The sequence below is a fragment of the Equus przewalskii genome, chromosome 19 (assembly GCF_037783145.1).
Source record: "Equus przewalskii isolate Varuska chromosome 19, EquPr2, whole genome shotgun sequence".
Taxonomy (NCBI): Eukaryota; Metazoa; Chordata; class Mammalia; order Perissodactyla; family Equidae; genus Equus; species Equus przewalskii.
Genome location: NC_091849.1, coordinates 31,931,725 through 31,952,481, shown reverse-complemented (window position 1 = coordinate 31,952,481; position 20,757 = coordinate 31,931,725). Strand labels below are relative to the sequence as shown.

At 48.1% G+C, this 20,757-nt stretch overlaps 2 protein-coding genes across 14 annotated transcripts in view; one reads left to right on the top strand and one right to left on the bottom strand.

Annotated features, from left to right (window-relative positions):
* MSH5 (mutS homolog 5) overlaps window positions 1–16,832 on the bottom strand; it is a 20,780-nt gene extending 3,948 nt beyond the window's left edge. For 2 of the 13 annotated variants that reach the window (XM_070585422.1, XM_070585427.1), the window contains exons 1-14: window positions 11,848–11,969; window positions 11,380–11,527; window positions 11,004–11,127; window positions 10,457–10,537; window positions 10,219–10,281; window positions 9,367–9,488; window positions 9,070–9,179; window positions 8,758–8,793; window positions 8,354–8,436; window positions 7,564–7,609; window positions 4,204–4,342; window positions 4,015–4,077; window positions 426–554; window positions 63–135 (exon numbers count right to left, since the gene is read on the bottom strand). In XM_070585422.1, coding sequence (XP_070441523.1) covers window positions 63–135; window positions 426–554; window positions 4,015–4,077; window positions 4,204–4,342; window positions 7,564–7,609; window positions 8,354–8,436; window positions 8,758–8,793; window positions 9,070–9,179; window positions 9,367–9,488; window positions 10,219–10,281; window positions 10,457–10,537; window positions 11,004–11,127; window positions 11,380–11,514 — 1,204 coding nt within the window. In that variant the 5' untranslated portion in view covers window positions 11,515–11,527; window positions 11,848–11,969. The other 11 variants (XM_070585425.1, XM_070585429.1, XM_070585419.1 and 8 more) reach the window with 10 other exon arrangements.
* CLIC1 (chloride intracellular channel 1) lies at window positions 14,293–20,757 on the top strand. The gene is made up of 6 exons (XM_008537548.2): window positions 14,293–15,472; window positions 17,618–17,727; window positions 17,932–18,057; window positions 18,187–18,293; window positions 19,204–19,385; window positions 20,382–20,757. Exons 1-6 carry the CDS (start codon window positions 15,434–15,436, stop codon window positions 20,541–20,543), a joined length of 726 nt encoding a protein of 241 aa, XP_008535770.1. The 5' UTR covers window positions 14,293–15,433; the 3' UTR covers window positions 20,544–20,757.

The following is a 20,757-nucleotide window of genomic DNA, read 5'->3' as shown; positions in this document are numbered from 1 at the left end:
CCCATCACTACGCAGGCTCATGTTTCAGGGCTCACAGGCCCATCTGCACACCCAACACTCACTCTCATCAATTTCAGGATCTATATTCGGGAGGACTGTGAAGCGATTTTCAGCAAGACTGCCCTCAAAGTCCACCTGAGGAGACAAGAAGTCCAGTTGCTTATCACTCAGCACCATCTCTTGGTCCTGTTCCTCCCCTCTGCTTGGGCCCCGATTCTCCCTGCAGTCCCTGTGTTAACCCTAACCCTCCACGCACATCCCTGGTGTTCTGCCACCTCCTCTCACTATATTCCATCTTTAGTCATCCACTGACCCCAGCGTTTCCCATGGTTCCCCATCTTCCACACCACATCCCCTAGAGCCTAGTCCCTCTCCCTCTCTCTCCCATAGTTCCCCAGGTGCTCTGCCTCTTTCTTGCCACTCACCACTTTCCCAATGAGGCTGGCAATGTGGTGCAAGTCATCAGAGAATTCTTGAGAAATGTCCTGAAAAAGCTGGATAGACTGAGGCAGGGAGCGGCAGGCATCCCTCAGGCCCAGGGCACTGTACACAGTCTGCAGGAAAACAGAGGAAGGTGGCCCGCACCGAGGCCAGGCTGAGGTGAGGGCACAGGGATGAACTGAGAACAAAGACCAACAGGGAAAAACACAATAACAAAGACAAAAGACCTCAAAGGCAAGAAAGAAACAGTGAGAGAGGAAACAGCATTCTGTGCCAGGCACTGCACTGAACAGTGAGGCTTCAAAGACAACTAAGATATGGTCCCTGTCCCAGATGAGCTCACAGTCTAGTGAAGACGGAAATACACCCAGAAGATTTAAAAATAAAGTCATGGGTGCTTTGATACTCCCAAGAGAGGGGTTTGTACAGAGGAAGGAGAAAGAAAGAAGGATATGAAAGGCAGAGAAGTAAATGAGCAGAAGGGCAATGACAGTATTGGGGCAAGAGAGAATAAGAAGAGAGAAAGGGTGAGAGTCGTTGAGAGTTAATTTCCGAGTGAAGGTGAGTGACCTGAGACAGCTGCTCTAACTGTGGATTAGACTGAGTGGACAGACCCAATCTATAGGACATTTACTGAGCCTTACTCTGTGGCAGAGGATAATTAAAGGGTTTAGGGGCCAGCCCCGTGACCGAGTGGTTAAGTTTGCACACTCCACTTCAGCAGCCCAGGCTTTCACCGGTTTGGATCCTGGGCACGGACATGGCCATGCTGAGGTGGCGTCCCACATAGCACAACCAGAAGGACCTACAACTAGAATATACAACTATGTACTGGGGGCCTTTGAGGAGAAGAAGAAGAAATCAATCAGTCAATCAAAGGGTTATAATCTAGCCATGATGGAAACAAACAAGCAGCAAAAACAATGACTACCCACAAAACAGACTGACCAAGTTGTGGAACTGACTAAAATTACTAAGGAAGTTCTGAGAATAAGATTAATATGGGCTAAAATAGCAGGGGATATCTTTGCAGAGAAAAGGAAATGAGCTAGGTCTCGAATAAAGCTATTCAAAAAGGAGGGTATTCTGGGTGAGGAGGAGAGCATGGGCAAATGAATAGAGTAGAAATAAGAGCTTACACTTACTGAATGCTTACCAAGTGCCAGGCAACATTCTAAACTTTCTACATGGGTTAATTTCATTCACTCCTCAAAATAATCCTAGGAGATAGGGACTAGCATTATCTCCATTTTACAGATGAGCAACCTGAAGCACAAAGAGGTAATAAAACTTGCTTAAGTTCCCACAGAGAGAGTAATGGAAGAGCTGGGATTTGAACACAGATGTCTGACTTTTAACCACCATGCTGTACTGAGCAGGGACACAGCGGGTCTCCTGGACAGAGTGCTTGAATCTAGAGCCTGGCCTGGCTGAAGCAGAGGATAAACGTTAAGCACTTGGAAGGGGATATACAAAGAGTCACACACATCTGCTCATGTTAAAAGAAAACTGAGGGGGCCGGCTCCGTGGCTTAGTGGTTACATTTGCGCGCTCTGCTGCGGCAGCCCAGGGTTCCGATCCTGGGTGCGGACATGGCACCACTTGTCAGGCCACGTTGAGGTGGCGTCCCACATCCCACAGTTGTTAGCCCAGGTGCCAATCTTAAAAAAAAAAAAAAGAAAAGAAAACTGAAACTACTTTATGCGTTAAGTAAATATCCGTAGATAATGAGAACCAGATTTTTCACTATCAGAGAAAGAGGTTGCAGATGAGGAAAGGAGGAAGTCTAGAGTGAACTCTGTGGTATTGGATTAGAATCAGAGGTATGAGTATGAACTCAGGGGTTCTTTAACATACAGATAGATAGATTCAGGAATGTAGATGTGTATGCATGGGTTCGTACACATATATTTCCTAGTTCTGTCCATGGTGAGGGTCTAGAAAGAAGTGATAGATACCTCAGTAGCAACAATCACACCTAGGTCCATCTTGTCACCCAAAGAGCAGAGAAGCTACCATAGTCTACTGGGGTCATGTGTAAAGGACTCAGAAGCCAATATGAAGAGGCTCCCATTGGCCAAAGATGGAATAATTTGAACATGTTTAAAGATTAAAAATGCAGTGGATATATACACAATGGAATACTACTCAGCCATAAAAAGACAAAATCATCCCATTTGCAACAACATGGCTGGACCTTGAGGGTATTCTGTTAAGAGAAATAAGCCAGACAGAGAAAGACCAACACCGTGCGATTTCACTCATATGTGGAATATAAACTAACACATGGACAAAGATAACAGATTAGTGGTTACCAGAGAGGAAGGGGGTTGAGGAGTGGGCATAAGGGGTAAAGTGGCACATAAATATGGTGACTGACAGATATGTACAACCGAAATTTCACAATGTTATAAACTGTTATGACCTTAAAAAAATGCAGTGGACTGGAACATGTTTAAATCTATGAGTTCTAATGATATTAAAACCACAACAACAAAAAACTCATTGGCTACTTTGGAGGATGTTAGGGAACTAATTTACTATATGCTATCAGCTGGTAAATAAAGGGGAAGGGGAGTCAAGCCATTTTCTGTGATACGAACTGTATCACTGGGTAACCAAAGAGCAGGTGAGAGGAAGTTTCTCTTTACAGAAACATTCTGGCTAATAAATGAAAAAAGAATGACAGAATTAGAATTAGAATTAGAAACACTAATTTTCAATCCCTAAAGAACTAATGGATTTAGGTATTAAACATCAAAGGCTGCTAACATCACAAAAGGAGAGACAGACATAGCAGACATGTTCCTTCACTTACGAAACAGTATTGAAAAACGAAATCAAACTTGAACCCAATCACACTTCTAAATTCAACTACTAGTTTTCAGAAATTCTAGAAGAGAGAAAAATATGTCAAAAGCACCTAGGGAATGTAATCAGGGAAATCAAGGCAAAGGAAAACTCTATAGGACAAATAATCTAGCTTCTTCAACAACGAACTTGCAAGGGGAAAAAGAGAGAGAAAGTGGTGAAATGGAGAAGGAACCCATACAGGAGACTTAAAGAGACATCATCCCATCACCATATGTTGAACATATGAACATATTTGGATACTAATTAAATAAATTGTAATTAAAAAACCATGACATTTAAGAGATGATTAGAAATTTAAACATTAGGTAGTTGATATTAAAGAATTATGTTAATTTTTTAGGTAAAACAGTGGTATTATTCCTTTTTAAAAATAATTTTCTTTTAAAAGTCATACTGAAATATTTATGGGTGAAATGATATGATGGCTTGGATTTGTCTCAAAATAATTCAAGAAGGGGAAAGTGGGAGAAGATATATATGAAACAAGATTGGTATGAGTCAAAGTGCTGAAGCTGCATGGTGGGTACATGGAGGTTCATTATATTGTTCTCTCTAAATTTTTTTGAGAATTTCCACAATACAAAGTTAAAAAAAAGTGTTGGGAAAAAGTGGGACAGGGTAACCAGAGAACAGAAGGGTCTGGAACACATGCTGAGGGGTGTAACCTGGACTTTCAGGATTCAAGAAGGGAGGCCTTACCTTGTAGAGAACCTGCCAGTCGCTGACCTTGGTGTGGGACAACTTCATGCGTTTCAGAATCAGCTACAGTCAGACAAGGGGAGAGCCACTGTTTTCTCTCTCCCATCCTAACGCCCCTCAAGAAGCCTGACGTCCAATATTGGCCCTCAACCTCCTTCCCCACCTCCCTGCCCCCCACCTTTGGCTCACAGGCACGTTTTTGATGTGACCCAGCAACCGATGCAGCATCTGCGCCATGTCCAGATTCTGGGGTAGCAGGAAAAACTGAATGACATCCAGACGGGAATTTAGTTCCCCCAGGTCCTGAGTTGGACGCCTGAACCATAGCCTAGAAGGGAGGGTTGGAGTAGGGGGAACAGAAATTACATCTGTTTTCATCACTGTCTTGGCCTCAACTTGTGAAAATGTGTTTGAAGGTCCCCGGGGATTGTGACAATATATATTTGTACTGGCAAGTACAGTGTGCTATCTATGTGGGTGTGTTTACGTGTAATCTACTGAAAATCTCTGGATGTGAGCACAACTGTGTCTGTATATCACAGTTTTGATGGATGTGACCACGTGTCATTCCATGTGGATATGTGATGGAGCTTGTCAACGTTTTAGAGAGAGAGCAGTGTGTTGAGGCATTTGTATGCCAACACTCTAGCTCTCTCTGCGGCTGAGTAGGAGAGGGTGAGTCAGAATGAGTTTGTGTATCTGTATTTAGCTGTGAAAGTATCTCTGGATGTAGTAGCACAGACATTCGTCTTTTTTTGTTCTTCCTGTGAAAGTATATAACTGTCCCACATGGAATGATAAGTCCTCAATTTATGATAATTGTTATCTCTGCAGAGAAGAAAGAAGGACTGGGGAAGGACAATTAAGGGGCTTTAATAACACTGCTTATTCTTAAATTGGCTGGTGAAAACACAGAGGTTTATAATGATATTACTATTATCTATACTTTTTGTGTGTCTGAGGTATTTCCTAATAAATTAAATTAGTATACAGAAATAAGTGTTTCATCTGTGTTTGTGTAGTTCTGGGTGTCCCTATCTCCCTATGGCTATGAAGAGTGAGACTCTGTAAGGACCTGTGAGCCCACAGACTCTTTTCTACATTAGAGCAAGCCACTAGGTATATTATTTTATATAAAAGCAAAAGTGTGGAGACAATGGGGCTGGAGGATGTATATCTCACACTGCAGTCTTGGCCAGTTACCCTGGCTTAGAACACCCCAGCTTAGAATGAAGCAGAGGACTCTGCTGGATTCAAGGGTGGGTTTTAGGCACTCTGTTTCTTGGTCACAGAAGGCTCCACCCTCAGCAGCATAGGCCAGTCTATGAATACTCATCTCCACCTTGGAGAGCACATGGGCCTCACCAAGCCGACTTTCTTCTAAAATATCTTGGTATCTCTGACTCGTGTATGTACTGCTAGTGCCAGGAGAGATCTTAGTCAAGCCAAAATCCCTAATCTTACAGCTGAGGAAATAAGGCCCCTAGAGGATAAGCGACTTGTCCAAAAGTCATACTGCCAGTAATAAGTATAGGTGGGTCTCAAAATCAGGTCTCCAGATTGCTTGGACAGTGCTCTTTAGAGCATACTGTGACATCTAGTCACCTTCCTGGTGACCTGTCCAGCTTTAGGCCAGCTGGGTCCTTAATTCCTCATTCAGGTTATGATTCCATGCCCTGCCTGCTCCTATCTGGGGAATCTGCACTCGCCCCCACCTTTAACTTAGTTCTCCTCTCCACTGAGAATTCCTTCCTTCTCATCCCTGGCTGAGATTAGAAACTGGCACCTGAAGCACAGGAGAATGTGTGGGTAATTAAATCACCCCACCAACTACCTGGAGATGACCTCAGAGATTATCCTAAATTAACCTCCAAAGACACACATTGCAAGGCAGGTGAGATGGGAAAAGGATTATGCACCTGTAGTCTAGCAAAGGTTTCTGCTCTGAGTATTTTGAGGTGATGTGACCAGTGTGCTTGCACTCATGTACTATGCTCACTCACTGAGTGCTACTGTCTACAGGGCCATGTGCCAGGCACTGAGGTAGCAGGAAGGGAAACTGCACAGAGTTCACAGCTATGAGAGCAAGCAGATTCACTGACTGCTAATTCCAACCTGATGTGATAGTGCAACTAGATAACATAAGCACCACATGAGCACACAAGAAGGTACATGTCGGTCTCCTTACAGATGCCTGCGAAAGCTTCACCAAAAAGGTGATAATTGGGTTGCACCTTGAAGAGAATGTAAGATTTCTGACAGGTGGAGAACAGAGGAAAGACTTTCTAGAGGAAACAACAAAAACACAGGTATGATGTGTTTCCATGATGGCAAGTGGCACTAAATGACTGGAATATAGGGTGGATCCACTAAGAAAGGATTTAGGAGGGGCCTGGGAAAGTAAGCCTGGAAATTAAAATTGGAGTAAATGGGAGAGGCTTTGAACATCATACTGCTAAAGATGCTAACTTCCTCCTGCAGGTATGGGGAAGCCTCCTGAGGTTTATGTTACTTTGTTTCTACTTAAGGTATAAAAAAAAAGTGGAGTGACATGCTCAGATCTCTGATCTGGAATGAAAGGAATTTTAGAATTAAGGATAGATCAGAAAAAGAAGAGATTAGAGGCAGATAGATCAATTTGGAGGTGAACACAATGCTCCAGGTTAGAAATGATAGCCAGAATCAGAGCAGCAGAAAGAGGGAGAAAGGGCTGGCTGAGAGATATTTCAGGGTAGAATCAATAGGCCTTAGTGAATAATTGAATATGGGAGGTGAGGGAGAAGCATCAATCCAAGGTTCAGAGCTTGAGAAGTTGTATTGCCAGCAATGCCATTAACTAGAAAAGGGAATGCAGGAAGAGGAACAGGTCCGGGGGACGTCACTTTGGATGCTCTTAGTTTGAGCTGCCTGTGCATATTGCAGGTGGTGATGATGTGCAATTAGTATTCCACATACGGAGCTCAGAACTAGAGACACATTTTTTATGTGTGAGGAAGATTGGCCCTGAGCTAACATCTGTTGCCAGTCTTTCCTCTTTTTGCTTGAGGAGGACTGTCACTGAGCTAACATCTGTGACAATCTTTCTCTGTTTTATGTGGGATGCCACCACAATGTGGCTTGACAAGCAGCACTAGGTCTGTGTGCTGGATCTGAACCTGCCAACCCTGGGCCACCAAAGCAGAGCATGCAAACTTAACCGCTGCGCCACAGGCCAGCCCCTAAAGACACAAATTTGCATGTCATCAGAGAATAGCTCAAATTTGAAGTGCGTTTTTATAATTAAAGGTATTACTATGTGTATATTCATGTTTGTGATTGTGTTTCTATTGTGTTCATGTGGAAGTCTGTGTATTGTCAGTGGGTATATGTGTATCTGTGCTGACAATGTAAAATGAAGATACTACGAGCTACCAGATGGGTTGTTGTAAGGATGAAATGCATTTAGCCAGCATTCAGGGAAGGGCAGTTGTTTTTATTACTACTAGATGGGGGGTGTGAGTCCATAGGCTGCATGCATTGAGCTATAGCAAGTATGTGAGACACACTCACCTGAGCAATTTCTCTCCCCACTTACAGCGGCATCTGTTGAGAATTCCTGTGGGGAGTGGGAGCAGGGAGTGAGCTTGTTTCAAGTCAGGGCCAGGGAAAGGAATGTGTGGATGTGTCTAAGCTGAGGCATCCGGGTTAGAGATTTGGACGTTGGGCAGGCTGGCCTGGGGGGGTGTTCCCCAGATACAGGACACAAAGGCAGCCAAAGCCGGTGCCTGGCCACAAGTCTGAGCCAGGATTATCTTAGGACGTAGGGGAGGGGATGGGCACTCAGAGGAACACTCAGCCAGAAAATTACACAGAGCAGGCGTAGACTTACAAAGAACCTAAGACATATATGTAAACGTTACACATAGCCCACTAAGATATGCATAATTAAAGTATGTGGATACTTGGGGCAATGTCCCCAACACACCTTAAAGCCAGAGACAACTGATAAAGACTATGCAAATCAAATATGGGCAGTTGTGTAACTCTCCTCTGTACATAGGGCCTCCCAAAGTCCTTAAACAGGTGCACAGCTAGTAAAAACATTCATACAAACCCAAGGAATGAATATGGAATTGGTAAAGTAAGAGATGATATGCAAATGACACCGGACAAGTACAGGGTGTGGGGAGATTTCCAAGCTCAGAGAGGGTACCAAGAGGATAAGAAAGCTGGGATGGAGTGAAAGAGACATCTGGCAATGGGGGTAAAGTAAGAAGAGGGGAGCTGGGACACGTCTTTGGAGGCAGCTGCTTTCCTGGCAGACTTTTGTAGTGTTAGATGAGGGAAAGGGCATACCTACCAAAAAGGCTGAGCCCCTCCTTCAGTCCACTGGCCACTTTGTACACTGAGGGGTGAGACTCACTCTTAAATATCTGCAGAACACTGTCAGGGAGAAATGAAGGAGTTTGACGTAGCCTGGATTTTTAAATGGAATGAGGATTGGGAACATCCTCCTGAGATCAAGTCTTGATGTAAGGTTTGTCCCTCACTGATCTCTGCCTCAGTTTCTCCCTTTAGAAAAGGAGGGTGACACCTTTGTGCTCTTCTTCCTCCCTCCCCTTTACCCTCTCTCCCCTTTCCTTCAGGGAGAAAGATCTTAATACCCCCAGGATTAAAGACACTGGAGCCTCATTAGGAACATTAGAACATTAAGCTTAATCCTTCTCCCTCCCCAGAGACGACAGCCTGCTTCCATCTCCTTACCCGTAAGTGTCTTGATCTATGCTCACCAGATGGGTCCTGAGGACGGAAAACAAGCAGAAGGGAAGGTGGCTGGGAGATGAGAGGTCTGTGTTCATTCCAGAGTTCCATCCCCTTTGCCCCCACTCCCGGAATACTGTCTCAGTCTTCTCCCCAGAGCTACACATCCCCCTCAGGAGCTCCTGTGTGTTCTAGAGCACTTTACCCAGTGGGTCACTGCCCACCCTCCACCCCCACCCCGACCCTCACCCTGTCTTACTATTCAGGCCTCCCAATCCCACCTTACATTGGTTGAGGTTAGGGTAAACCACTTACAACACAAATTTCTTAAAGCCCAGGATGGGGACGCTGACATTATAATCTTCCAGTTCAACCCCGATTCTTCTTCGACCCAGGAACTTGAGCAGCCCTCCAAGTGCCCGAACCTGGAAGGGGAATCAACAGTGGAGTTGGGATAAATCCCAATGTCCTAGGGGCAGGACAACACCAGGGAAAACAATTATTCTCCAGGGCTGGGCTAGTATCTCCCAGGACTCAACCCTATGCCTGGGGTGCTTGTGCCCGTCTCCAATTTGCTGCAACCCAGTCCTAATCTCCCAGGACTCATCTTACCGTGAGGAGGCAGTCAAAGGGAATGATGGAGGAGAGGAAGAGGATTTTCTCAGTCGTGGTCATGGAGTCTGGGATGAAGGAGTAGTTTCCAGAAAGGAGGCGCTGTTTGCTTATCTCCAGACCTATTTGGGGGGAGGTAGGGGAGGGAAACTGTAGCCTAATTTTTCACTTCCTTTTAAGAATGAGACAATAGAAGCAAGAAAGAGAGAGGATGTGAACTTATCAAGCTCACACAGACAGTTAATGGAAAGCTGAAACAAGATCCAAAATTTGAGACTCTTAGTCTAATTCTCTCTTTAATCTAATCTGATATAAAGATCTTTGGCTGAGAGCACAACCTGAGTAAGATAAATGGCTCAGGAGAGTAAGACATCTGCCTGGAATTGAGGATTTTTGGTCAAAAAGATCATATTAATAGAGGAATTTAATAACACAAATGCCCTAACATACAATTAGGATAGAACATTCCTTGTCCTTTTTGCAAACCTGGGAAGGTTATGGAAGTGCTTTATGAATCATCAAAGTCACTGAGGCAGTGCCCTTTTTTTTTTAAGGGACAAATGGCTTAGGCTTAAAGGGAAAAATTCCGATAATAAGAGCTATCCAAAAAATGTCACTACTCCTTAGCCGGGAGGCCCTCATTCCTAAACATGCCTAAGTAGAGCTTTCACAATAACCTGCAGGTTATTAACAGGCAGGGAACAGACACGATCTTGAGGAGACTGGTCACGGGAACACAAAGGTTTAGGATGAGATAGGCTGGGAAGAGACCTCTGAGGGTGGGGGTCGAGTTAGGAGAAAGGGTCTGGAAACTGTGATGGGAGATTGGGCAAAGCAAAAGGAAGGAGATACCAAAGTCCACACTTGGCAAAAATATGAGTTCAGGTCTCTTAGGCTCTCTGTGTTCCTGGGAGGCTGTAGGGGAGGCAAAGAAAGAGCCATCAGTCTGTGCATTTCAGTCCTTCTGCCTCTGTCCCATCTTCCCTCTCACCCAATTCTGGCTTCCCGGCTCTAGCGCCCTCCAAGATCCTTTAGTCACTCGGAATATTCCATACTTTAGTCCAACCTGTCAGCCTTACCCAGTCCTTACCAAGCTTCCCCAGAAACCGAGTCATACTCTCATCCTGTTTGGCACTCGTAACAACAGTCCGGGGATTTATTTCATCCAGAACTTGGAAGGAGAATGGAGACCAAATGAGTTAAAAGATATTTATCCTTTGACTAAGAAGGAACCTATAGCCCTCCCCTTGCTATCTCCCTCCCCCCTCAAAAACTTATTTCCTCTAAGAGGGAGTGCTCCACATAGTGGGAGCATAGGTAGGAACCAGGCACGAGATTCAGGAAAAGGAGAGAGTAGCAAGACTGGCCAGCGGTGGGAGGGGAGAGGGTGCCCTGGCGTTGTCACTAGACCACAAACCCCTGAAGGAGAGACATGACTGATGTGCTTAGCACTCCATCTCTAGCACCTGATACACTGTAAACACCTAATAAAGACTTGTTGAATAATGAAATGACTTCCTAAAAAGAACAGAGGGAGCCTCAGGGCATCAACTAATAAGAGACTGAGTCAGGTGAGGGCATATGCGTGAAATACACTTCCACTCCCAGAGGAGAGGAATTCATGGTTCTGGCCCCACCTCTCTGGAGAAGCTTGAGACTCTCGTGGTCCGGGGCATCGGGCATGAAGTGGATGGTGGAGTCACTAGTGTCATAGTAGGCAATGCCCAAGTATCCTGAATTCCACAGCACACACAGATGGATCTGTCCGGCGAGGAAGACGGGAAACCAATCGCTGAACCACGCAGAAGTGCGGAGTTGGGCCTTGCCTTATTTAATTTTAATCCTCTTATCAAATCTGAGAAAGGCATCATCACCCCCATTCGGGAAACGTTAACCAGACGCTCAGCGCAGGAAGGTGACCGCCCAGCCCTTCCCAGCCCTTTTCCATTCCACATCCCACGTTCCAATCAATTCCCGGCTCTCCCGCTCCCCTGACGTGGCCGCCCCAGAGACCTCCGCCGGCTCCTCCTCCTCCTCTTCGGCTTCCCCGGGGCCCGGCACGGGGGCGGGGCTGGCGAAGCTGGCCGAGGCTGCCCCGGGGACCGGTCCCTGCGGCGTCCTGCCCGGGGTCGCTCCCACGGTGGCCATGACCTTGGAGGGTCTGCGGATGCAGAAAACGAAGGCGGTTCAGGAGCGAGGAGGCCGCGAGAGGGGGCGCACGGAGCTGCGAATGTGAGAGCCGTGGTGACAGGGCATTATGAAGGGCGACTTCTCGGGCATGTCACTAACGTGCAGACTGGCAAACTCCCTCGCGCCACCCTCGCTTCTGTCACGCGGAAGCTGTATTTTAGAGACGGTCTGAGGGCCCTGCCAGGAGAGGCGTGCACTTCTCCTCTCTCCGCCCTGCCAACCACGCCCCCACGATCGCAGCCCCACCCCAGTTACAGACGACTCGCGGCGTTTTCCCGCCTTTTTAGTCACCTGGGATGCGACGTGCGCGAGACCTCGTCACTGAATAAAAGGCGGGAGCCTGAGGGAGGGGCGCGCCGGCGCGGGGGCGGGATGCGCGCGCACAAGCCCCGCCCTCTTAGCCGCTATTGGTCGGAGAGACCCGGATCCAGAGATTCAGGAGAGAGAAGGGGGAGGAGACCGCCATCGCTGAGAAGATTGGGCTCTGATTGGTCGATTCGCATATGGGGCGGGGCCAGAACGTTTAAACTTCCCGCCCTCTGCAGTTGTGAGCACCCCGGTCTCTTGCCCTCAGCGTTTCTGGGCTTTGATTGACGTGGGGTGGAGCCTGTGAGAAGATCTAGAGCCGAGCTTGAGTCCGAGCCCCCGGAGGGCATTGAGGGGATCTGGGAAGGGGGCCGGCCTTAAAGGGCCAGAGGCGCATTGGTTTTTTTTCTGGAGGGAGGAGATAAGCGACATTAATTCAACCTGTGCCAACAACTCTAAGTTAATATTTGTACCCTCTGAGTTAATATTTATAAAAAGCAGGGCTGTCCGTGAGCGAGTGGTTAAGTTCCCGCCTGCTCTGCTACAGCGACCGGGGGTTTCACTGGTTCCGGTCCTGGGCTCAGACATGGCACTGCTCATCAGGCCACGCTGAGGCGGCTTCCCACATGCCACAACTAGAAGGACCCACAACTGAAATATACAACTATGTACTGGGGGGATTTGGGGACAAAAAGCAGAAAGAAAAAAAAAGATTGGCAACAGTTGTTAGCTCAGGTGCCAATCTTTAAAAAAAAAATTTATAAAAAGCTTAGAACACTGCTGGGCAAACACAGTAAGAGCTACGCGAGTGTTTTAAATAAATAAGCAGAAATAAGAAGCGAGACTCTTATCTCAGCCCTCCTTTGCCTGTTTCCTGAGTGCAGGAAACAAGGGCACTAGGGGACCTAATTTATAATTTCTGCCTCCCCAAGAGGAAGTGGAAGCATACGAATTACACCAAATTCTGGCAGAGAGAAGTAGACCTGATAACAACACCTACATCCCTTTTGGGTTATGCCCATACCCCTCCACGCGGGTGCACACCCCTCCCCGAAAAGACAGAAGGGTGTCATTCATTCATTCAGCAACTATTTAGTGCCTACTCTAGGCCAGGTGGTGGACTCAAAGTAGTGAACATAATTAAGTCCAGGCTCTATGAAGCTTACTTTTGAGTGTGTGTGTGAGGGGAGGAGAAGGGAGGAGATTGTAAGCAAGACAGAAATAAAAAAATATATACTTAAAAAAACCAGATCCCTTAAAATACATCTTCCTCCCCAGCTTTGTTTGGGGTGCCCTGATGGGGAGATCCCACCCAAGAGGTTAGGAAAGATGGTGGGGTAACCTGGCTGTGCTAAACAATAATCGGAAAATTCCCTCTAGTGAGAAAGGTAGGAGAGCAAGTTAAGGGTAGGTTAATGGTTACCCCTGGCAAATTGTTGAGCAATGGTGCTATGGAAACCTGGAGGAGGCCAGCGACAGGTCTAAGGAGTGTCAGGGAGGGACACACCTTCCAGTCTGGGGTGGGAGGAGATTAGGGACTGGTTGACCAAGCTGAGGAAGGGGAGGGAGTGGAAAGAGAAGCACACCTGCCCGGAAAGGAAAGAGGAGATATTGAGATAGGAGAAAAGCAGGGGCAAAGACATGAGATGGAAAGGAAAATTCTCTGATGCAGGATTTAGGAGTGCAGCCCCTGGCTTTAAATCCACAGGACTCTGCTGGATAGTACCAGGAGAGGGCAGGATTACCTGTCATCTGGGAAATTAAGGCAAAATACCTTGTGGGTAGCTAGGCCAGCCAGCCAAAGTCAATGTTGATGATCAAGGCAGCTCTAGTTATAAAGCTGTAGGAGGGAAAAAAAGAGGCTGGGGAGAAGCTGCCAAACCTGTTTGAGCTCAGGGCTGGCCTCATTTGCCTGAGGCTTCTCCCAGAGGGGGGATCTTTGTGGGGCAGATTCTCTGGTGGACACTGACCAGCTGGAGCAGAAGAGGACCCCGGGAAATAGGGCTGCTTTGACCTCCCTTCCTCAGATGGAAGGGGTCTTGTGTGCAGATTCTGAAGGTCACCCATGGAAGAGATTCCCACCCACCCCCACCCCCACAGACATACTCGTGGAACCATTCTACATCCTTATAGGATGTTACAATCCAAGGGAGCAAACACCAAATATATCCCCCTCTCTGGGGAGGAGAGAGATAGGCCTTCCCCAGGGGAGGAGAAAACCCACAGAAGAGGAAGCAAGAGAGGAAACCACTAACTGCTGGTATCCAGCAACAGACTCCTCACTCTACCCTACTCCTCCCCCAAGTCTCTCCTTTTTTTTTTTTTTTTAAGTTTTGAGCCCTATTTTGCTCCTTTGTCCTTGCACTCGACCATGTTTTTCTGGAGCTGGAAGTCTCTTGTTAGACAGAGGGTTGTGAGGAAGAAAGAGAAGGGATGGTTAGATAGGAGAGCGATTCAATATGTGTCCAGTTTGGACATATTCTTGGCCTATTTTTCAGCAGATCGTAAAGAGTTTGATAGAACCTCCAAAATCAAAGTTACTGGGGAGGGAGAGAGTTACTCTTCTTCTGTCCTCTCTACTTAGTCATTTGTGTCCCCAAGGACTCCACTCACACTATTCTGTCTTATCTTTGCTTTTTTTCCCTTGATAGGACCAGTTACCACCACCCCCTAGAATCAGTGTAGCTCTATTCTGTAACTCCACCCTTCCACCTCATCTCCAAGGCAACCTATCAGTAAGAAAAGGGCAAGGGGCACAGGGAGGGACCCCGGATGGGGGGTAGAAGTGGAAGTATTAAAACTGACCAGGCTAGGGCGGAAACCGACCTTCCCCCTTTGATGAGGCCCCTTGGCTCAGCTTCCTGTTTTTCTAGCACGAGCCCTAGTTGTCTCTCTTCCCATCCCCTGTCCTACCCTTCACCACTCTCTTCCCCCAATCCCAGCTTTCACTTCCGAGTCCTTCTCGTGGATGATGATCAATCCAGACTTTGGACTGGAGTCCGGAAGGAACTCGGAAAAAGGAATAAACGACCACCTTTCCTCTCTGGGCCCTCAGGGGTGTGCCCAAGCTGTTGGTATCATGTTTCTTGCGTGAGGGTGGAGTGGGAGTGTCCTCTGATTAATGAAGCTGGGAAACTGAGGCAGAAAAAAAGTCCTGTGTTCAAAGAGGACAGGCAGAGAAATAAGGAGGTCCCCAGGATTCCCTCCCCTTTACACCCCTCTCCCATCCTCTGGGAGATATGAGGATCTCCCCTCTGGACCCACTCCCTAGATCGTCGGGTCCCGCCCCCCTCCTGTCCCCTCCCCAGGTTCAGGGCGGGGCCGGTCCGTGAGTCAGCGGCTCCCTGATCCAGCCCGGGAGGGGATAGGGCTGGACAAGCTGGGTGTGGGGTACGCTGGGCTGGTATAGAGGCCGTGTCCGCAGTGAGCGGGTCCGATCGGGCTTGTGTTTTCCTGAAGGGACAGCCCTAGCTCTGGGGGAGAGAATCCCTGCCTGTGAGACCCGCCCACTCTGGCCCCGGCCCCTCCCAGTTCCCCCAGCGACGGCCGCTTCCTGATCCCCGTCGCAACCATGGCTGAAGAACAACCGCAGGTCGAATTATTCGTAAAGGTAAGGACACTTTTCCCTCCTAGGCCACCCTGGAATTACTGGAAGGCAACTCTCGCCTTTCCCCAAACTCCAGCCTTAACACCCCAGTCCCTTCCCTCCTGGACTCCCACTCGCAACTCCACGTGCAATCTTTGGTGTGTGTGTGTGTGTGTTGGGGGGGTGGTTTCGGAAGGGGAAGACAATTGACCTGTGTTCAGCTAATGAGAATTCTAGGCTCAACCCTGAAAAGTTCGTAAAAGTGCAAGTTTCCAGCAGCCTAAAGGATTGGAAGGTAGAGAAAAGGGAGGGTTCCCAGGAGTTGAGAAGATTGACCCCGGTTGGGGGGACAAGCTGATGAAAGGACAGGGAGAGAAAGGGGCAGGGGGAGCTCAGCAGGGTTTGTGAGGGACAGAGGGAAACATTGGCCCTAGGAGGGGTGTAGTGGGGGAGACTTGGAGGGGTGTGTGGGTGTGTATGTGTGTGTGTGTGCGCGCGCGCGCGCGAGCGCGTGGCGGGGGAGGTTTCAAGGAAGAGGGTGTGGTAGGGACGCTGGGGAGGTGGAGAAGATCAATTGGCAAGAATTAGTGGGGTGGAAGGAGGCAGAGGAATGGGAGTGGAGTTCAAGAAGCAGGGTTGGAGAGGTGATGGGGTCGAGAACGCATGTCCCAGGGACTCGGGGAAATGAAAGAAAGGGAGGTGGTGAGGAGATGAGAGTTTAGCTGTGGCTCCTACGAGGAGAGGTGGGGAGAGAGATCAAAAGGAGGATAGCTGGGTTAGGGTGGTTAGGCTTTGGGGGTTGTAGAAGCAGGAGAAAAAGAGTCGCCCCAACTCTCTCCTCTCTCTGTGAGTGTGGATGAGAAGTGGTCTCATGACGTTTGGGTATCAAAACCCGGCAGCAGCCTTCACTGTTTCTGCCTGGCTCCCCTCGCCCGCAGCATTCTCTCCCCTCATCTCAGCGCCCCTCCCTCCCTCCCTCCCTCTGGTGGCCTCCCCCTCCATCTGTGTCTCCTTGTTTGCACATTCCCCTCACCCTTCACTTTCCTGCATCCTTTCTCTCCACTTCCCCCCTTTTGTTCCTCTCATCTTTGTGTATTCCTGTCCATGTCTCCGTCTCCTTTATGCTCCCGCTTCTGCCTTTCCCTCTCCCTGTGCCCAGTGAAGTCCAGCTCAAGGGAAGTCCAGCCCAGCCTTGCCTGGGTCCGCCCCCCTAGGTGTGGTTCCCCACCTCCCTCTCATACTTGCCTCAAGGGCTATTTTTACTCCTGGGTGAGGCTGCTGCGCAGATTCTGGCCCTGTGTGAGGAGGATTATCTGGAGCTGGGGAACTTGTGCTGGGAGACCCCTGGCAGACATGACAGGCAGTTTCTGGGCAGGCAGTGTCTATTGGGGGAAGAGGGAGGTGGCTTTCGATGCCCAGGCCTCAGCCTTATGGGTCCCTGCCCCCACTCCTTGCCAGGAAGGAAGCTGCTGAGGCCGAGACACAGTGAGATGAATCACCCTCAGCCTAGGGGGAGGTGTCCCTCAGGGGATGAGGTCACCACTTGCCAATTAGAGTGTAGCCCCCCTCTGCAAGGCCCCTCCACATCTCTAGGGCAAGGCTCTGAGCCCCTTGACACTCAGCTGCCAGCAACAGCTTGGGTGGAGGTATAGAGAACCAGAACTCTACCTTCCAAACCCTGCCCCACCTCTCCTGTCCTCAGGTTCTACTCCATTCAGAAACCCAGGAATCTAAGCCTCTAGCCTATAACTCTGGCCTCACCAAAGTCCCTCTCTAGGGACGATTTCATGGGTTGATGTGAGAACTAAATGTTTTTGTGTGTAAAGTGCTTAGAAACTAACTACATTATTGTTAGCCTTCCCTCTCTAGAGTCCAGATCCTCCAAGTTCTCCAAAACCCATTCTCTCTGCCTACCTCCCACCTGTCCTCAACTCTCTGGGGAACCAGAAGCCTACTTTTGCAGAAAATGTTCCCATTGATCTGCCCCAGGTTTGACTCAGCCCCCAGGGTGGAGAGTCGAGTTCCGGGGGGAGCTTTTAGTGGTGAGACTGAGTGTGGCTGTCATGACTAGGCAGAATACAGGTAGGTCTGGGAGTAGGAGATGCAGAGAAAGGCCTGGGGACGAGTGAGGTGCTCCAGGCCTAACTTTGAATGGGGGTTGCTTTTCAGGCTGGCAGCGATGGGGCCAAGATTGGGAATTGCCCCTTCTCCCAGAGACTGTTCATGGTGCTCTGGCTCAAGGGAGTCACCTTCAACGTCACCACCGTTGACACCAAGAGGTGGGCCCATTTCTGTTTCTCTAAACATTCCTTATGCACACACGTGTACACACACACACACTCACCCACCTGAGTCCTTTCATTTCATCCTGAACCTTTTTTTCCTCCACCGGGAGCCCCTTTCTCTTTCCATACCCTTCCGTCTCCCCTTTCTGGTTCTCCTTGACCCCCTTTTCCTGTCCTGATACCTGGCCTCTTCTTCAGGCGGACCGAGACGGTACAGAAGCTGTGCCCAGGAGGGCAGCTCCCATTCCTGCTGTACGGCACTGAAGTGCACACAGACACCAACAAGATTGAGGAATTTCTGGAGGCAGTGCTGTGCCCTCCCAGGTATAAGGGCACCCAGGGAAAGGGAGAAGTTGAAGAAATGGAAAACAGAGATGGTGGTGGGGCTGGGGCAGGGGAGCTGAGGGTTCTCCCTGGAAGATATCTTATCCTGCTTCTCCCATTGGCTCTCAGGTACCCAAAGCTGGCAGCTCTGAACCCTGAATCCAACACAGCTGGGCTGGACGTATTTGCCAAATTTTCTGCCTACATCAAGAATTCAAATCCAGCACTCAATGATAGTGAGTCTTTTGGGTGGGAGGCCTGGGTTCCAGGAGGAGTGGAGAAGATCTAGGGATTAGGAGGCATTAGGGACACTTGGAAATTCAGATATCAGGGAATGGGAGCAAATGTCAGCAAACCTTGACCACCACCCCCAGTTCCCCACCACTTCATTTTTGCTTAACCCCCATATTTCCTTGCATTCTCATTGGCTGTGACTTTTAAGCTCCTCTCATTTGTTCCCTACCTTCTCCTGCCCCAGTGGGCACATTAGTTGGGTTGGCTTCTGGCCTGTTTTCTGGCAGAATAGGGTTGTGCTTAAGAACAATGACTCTAGATCCAGACTACCTGAGTACAAATCCTACTAGCTGTGTGATGTTGGGCAATTCGTTTAACCTCTCTACAAATCCATTTCCAGATCTATAAAATGAGGATAACAATACCTAGTTCATGGATTGATGTGAGAATTAAATGCATTTTTGTCTGTAAAGTGCTTAGGATAACACGTAGAAAACTAACTACAGGGGCCGCCCCATGGCCAAGTGGTTAAGTTCCTGTGCTCTTCGGTGACCCAGGGTCTCTTGGTTTGGATCCTGGGCGCAGACCCACACACTGCTCATCAGGCTGTAGTGTGGCGGCATCCCACATAGAAGAACTAGAATGACCTACGACTAGGATATACAACTATGTACTGGGGCTTTGGGGAGAGAGAAAAAAAGAGGAAGATTGGCAACAGATGGTAGTTCAGGGCCAATCTTCCTCACCAAAAAAAGATTCTTAAGGAAAAAGAAAGAAAACTAACTACACTAGTGTTAGCTATTATTATTTTGGACTGGCCTCACCATTAGTATTCAGCCCACCCCGACCCCCTTGGGCCTTACTAGACTATGCTGATCTGATGTTCTGAACAATTCTCCCTCTCTTGCACAGATCTGGAGAAGGGGCTCCTGAAAGCCCTGAAAGTTTTAGACAATTACTTGACAACCCCCCTCCCAGAAGAAGTGGATGAGACCAGTGCCGAGGATGAGGGCATCTCTCAGAGGAAGTTTCTGGATGGCAATGAGCTCACTCTGGCTGACTGCAACCTGTTGCCAAAGCTCCACATAGTACAGGTGGGTGGTCATTGTCGGGGGAAAGGATGGGCGCTGGGATGGCTCTTTAAGGAGCTCCCGCACAGGCTTCCCATGACAACCACTCCAAAGGTGGTTTCCTTCTTAGGGTGGTTTCCAATAGCAGACACCACCTCATTCCTACTTGGAAGTCATTGCTGGAAAGACCACTGCTTGAGAGAATTACATTCTATGATATAAGCCATGGATGTAAACACACTGGCCAAGAATGTCACATCCCAGTAGTAATTTCAAGAATTCTCTTCCTGTCTCCGTCATTGCCAAATCTACAGATCAGACAGAGCAGCCTTTTCCTAAAACCAAAGCTTTAACTCTCTTTATAGCTTCAGTCTCCACTTCCTTTTATGGAAGATGAAAACTGGTTCCTATGTTTTTATCATAGCCTCAAAGTTATGGTTTAGTTTGTGAAACAGGGGCCCAGTGTCAGGCTGCCACAGAATTGTGTATTGAACGTCTGTGTCCTGGGCACTGGAAGACACAAAGATTTAAGGTGATTGGTCTTTGCCCTCAGAGGATTTGAAATCTAGCTGAGAAAATAAAACATTCACATGAAAGTTAATAATACATGATGAAAAGCCAAATGAAAAATAAGAGACAAAAGTCACTGGAAATTCAAGAGGAGAGCTTTACGATTTGTGGATTACATCTCAATAAAATCAAGAGGAGAAAAGTAGAACCATGGAATGGAGTGGTCTGAAAAGGGGCTGGTTATAAATGGCCAGGATTTCAGTAAGTGGAGAGAAAAGGTGAAGATGTTATAAGACAGTGAAGAGTTAAGGAACCTGATGGGAGAAGATGATTCATATAGGAGATAAGAATCATATGAAGAGAAGCCAGATAGTAGAAGTTTTTGAATGCCTGGACAAGAAGGCTGGATTTTATCATGTAGGCTATAGGAGAAGGAAAAGGCCAACAGTGTGGCAGCCAGTGTGGCTTCCCTGAGGCTAACATGTCGGTCCCTCATCTCCCCACCCCTAGGTGGTATGTAAGAAGTATCGGGGATTCTCCATCCCGGAGGCGTTCCGGGGAGTGCATCGGTACTTGCGCAATGCCTATGCTCGGGAAGAGTTCGCCTCCACCTGTCCAGATGATGAGGAGATCGAGCTGGCCTATGAGCAAGTGGCCAAGGCCCTCAAATAAGCCCCTCCTGGGTGCTCCCTCCCCACCTCCAATTTCTCCACATGGCTACCCAATGGACACATTCCGAAATGGCCAGTGGGCAGAGAATCCTGGAGCACTTGTACAGGGCTGGCTGAGGGGATGAGGGGAAAGGATGGGGGATCTGGGTGAGATTCTTATGGTGGGGTGGGGTGGGTAGGACAATGTATTTCAGTAATAAAATACAGAATGAAAA

Coding starts and splice junctions, on each gene's coding strand:
- CLIC1 (XM_008537548.2), top strand. CDS start 15,434: ATGGCTGAAGAACAACCGCAGGTCGAATTATTCGTAAAG. Junction 15,473..17,617: donor AGGTCGAATTATTCGTAAAG/GTAAGGACACTT, acceptor GTTGCTTTTCAG/GCTGGCAGCGATGGGGCCAA. Junction 19,386..20,381: donor CAAAGCTCCACATAGTACAG/GTGGGTGGTCAT, acceptor CCCCACCCCTAG/GTGGTATGTAAGAAGTATCG.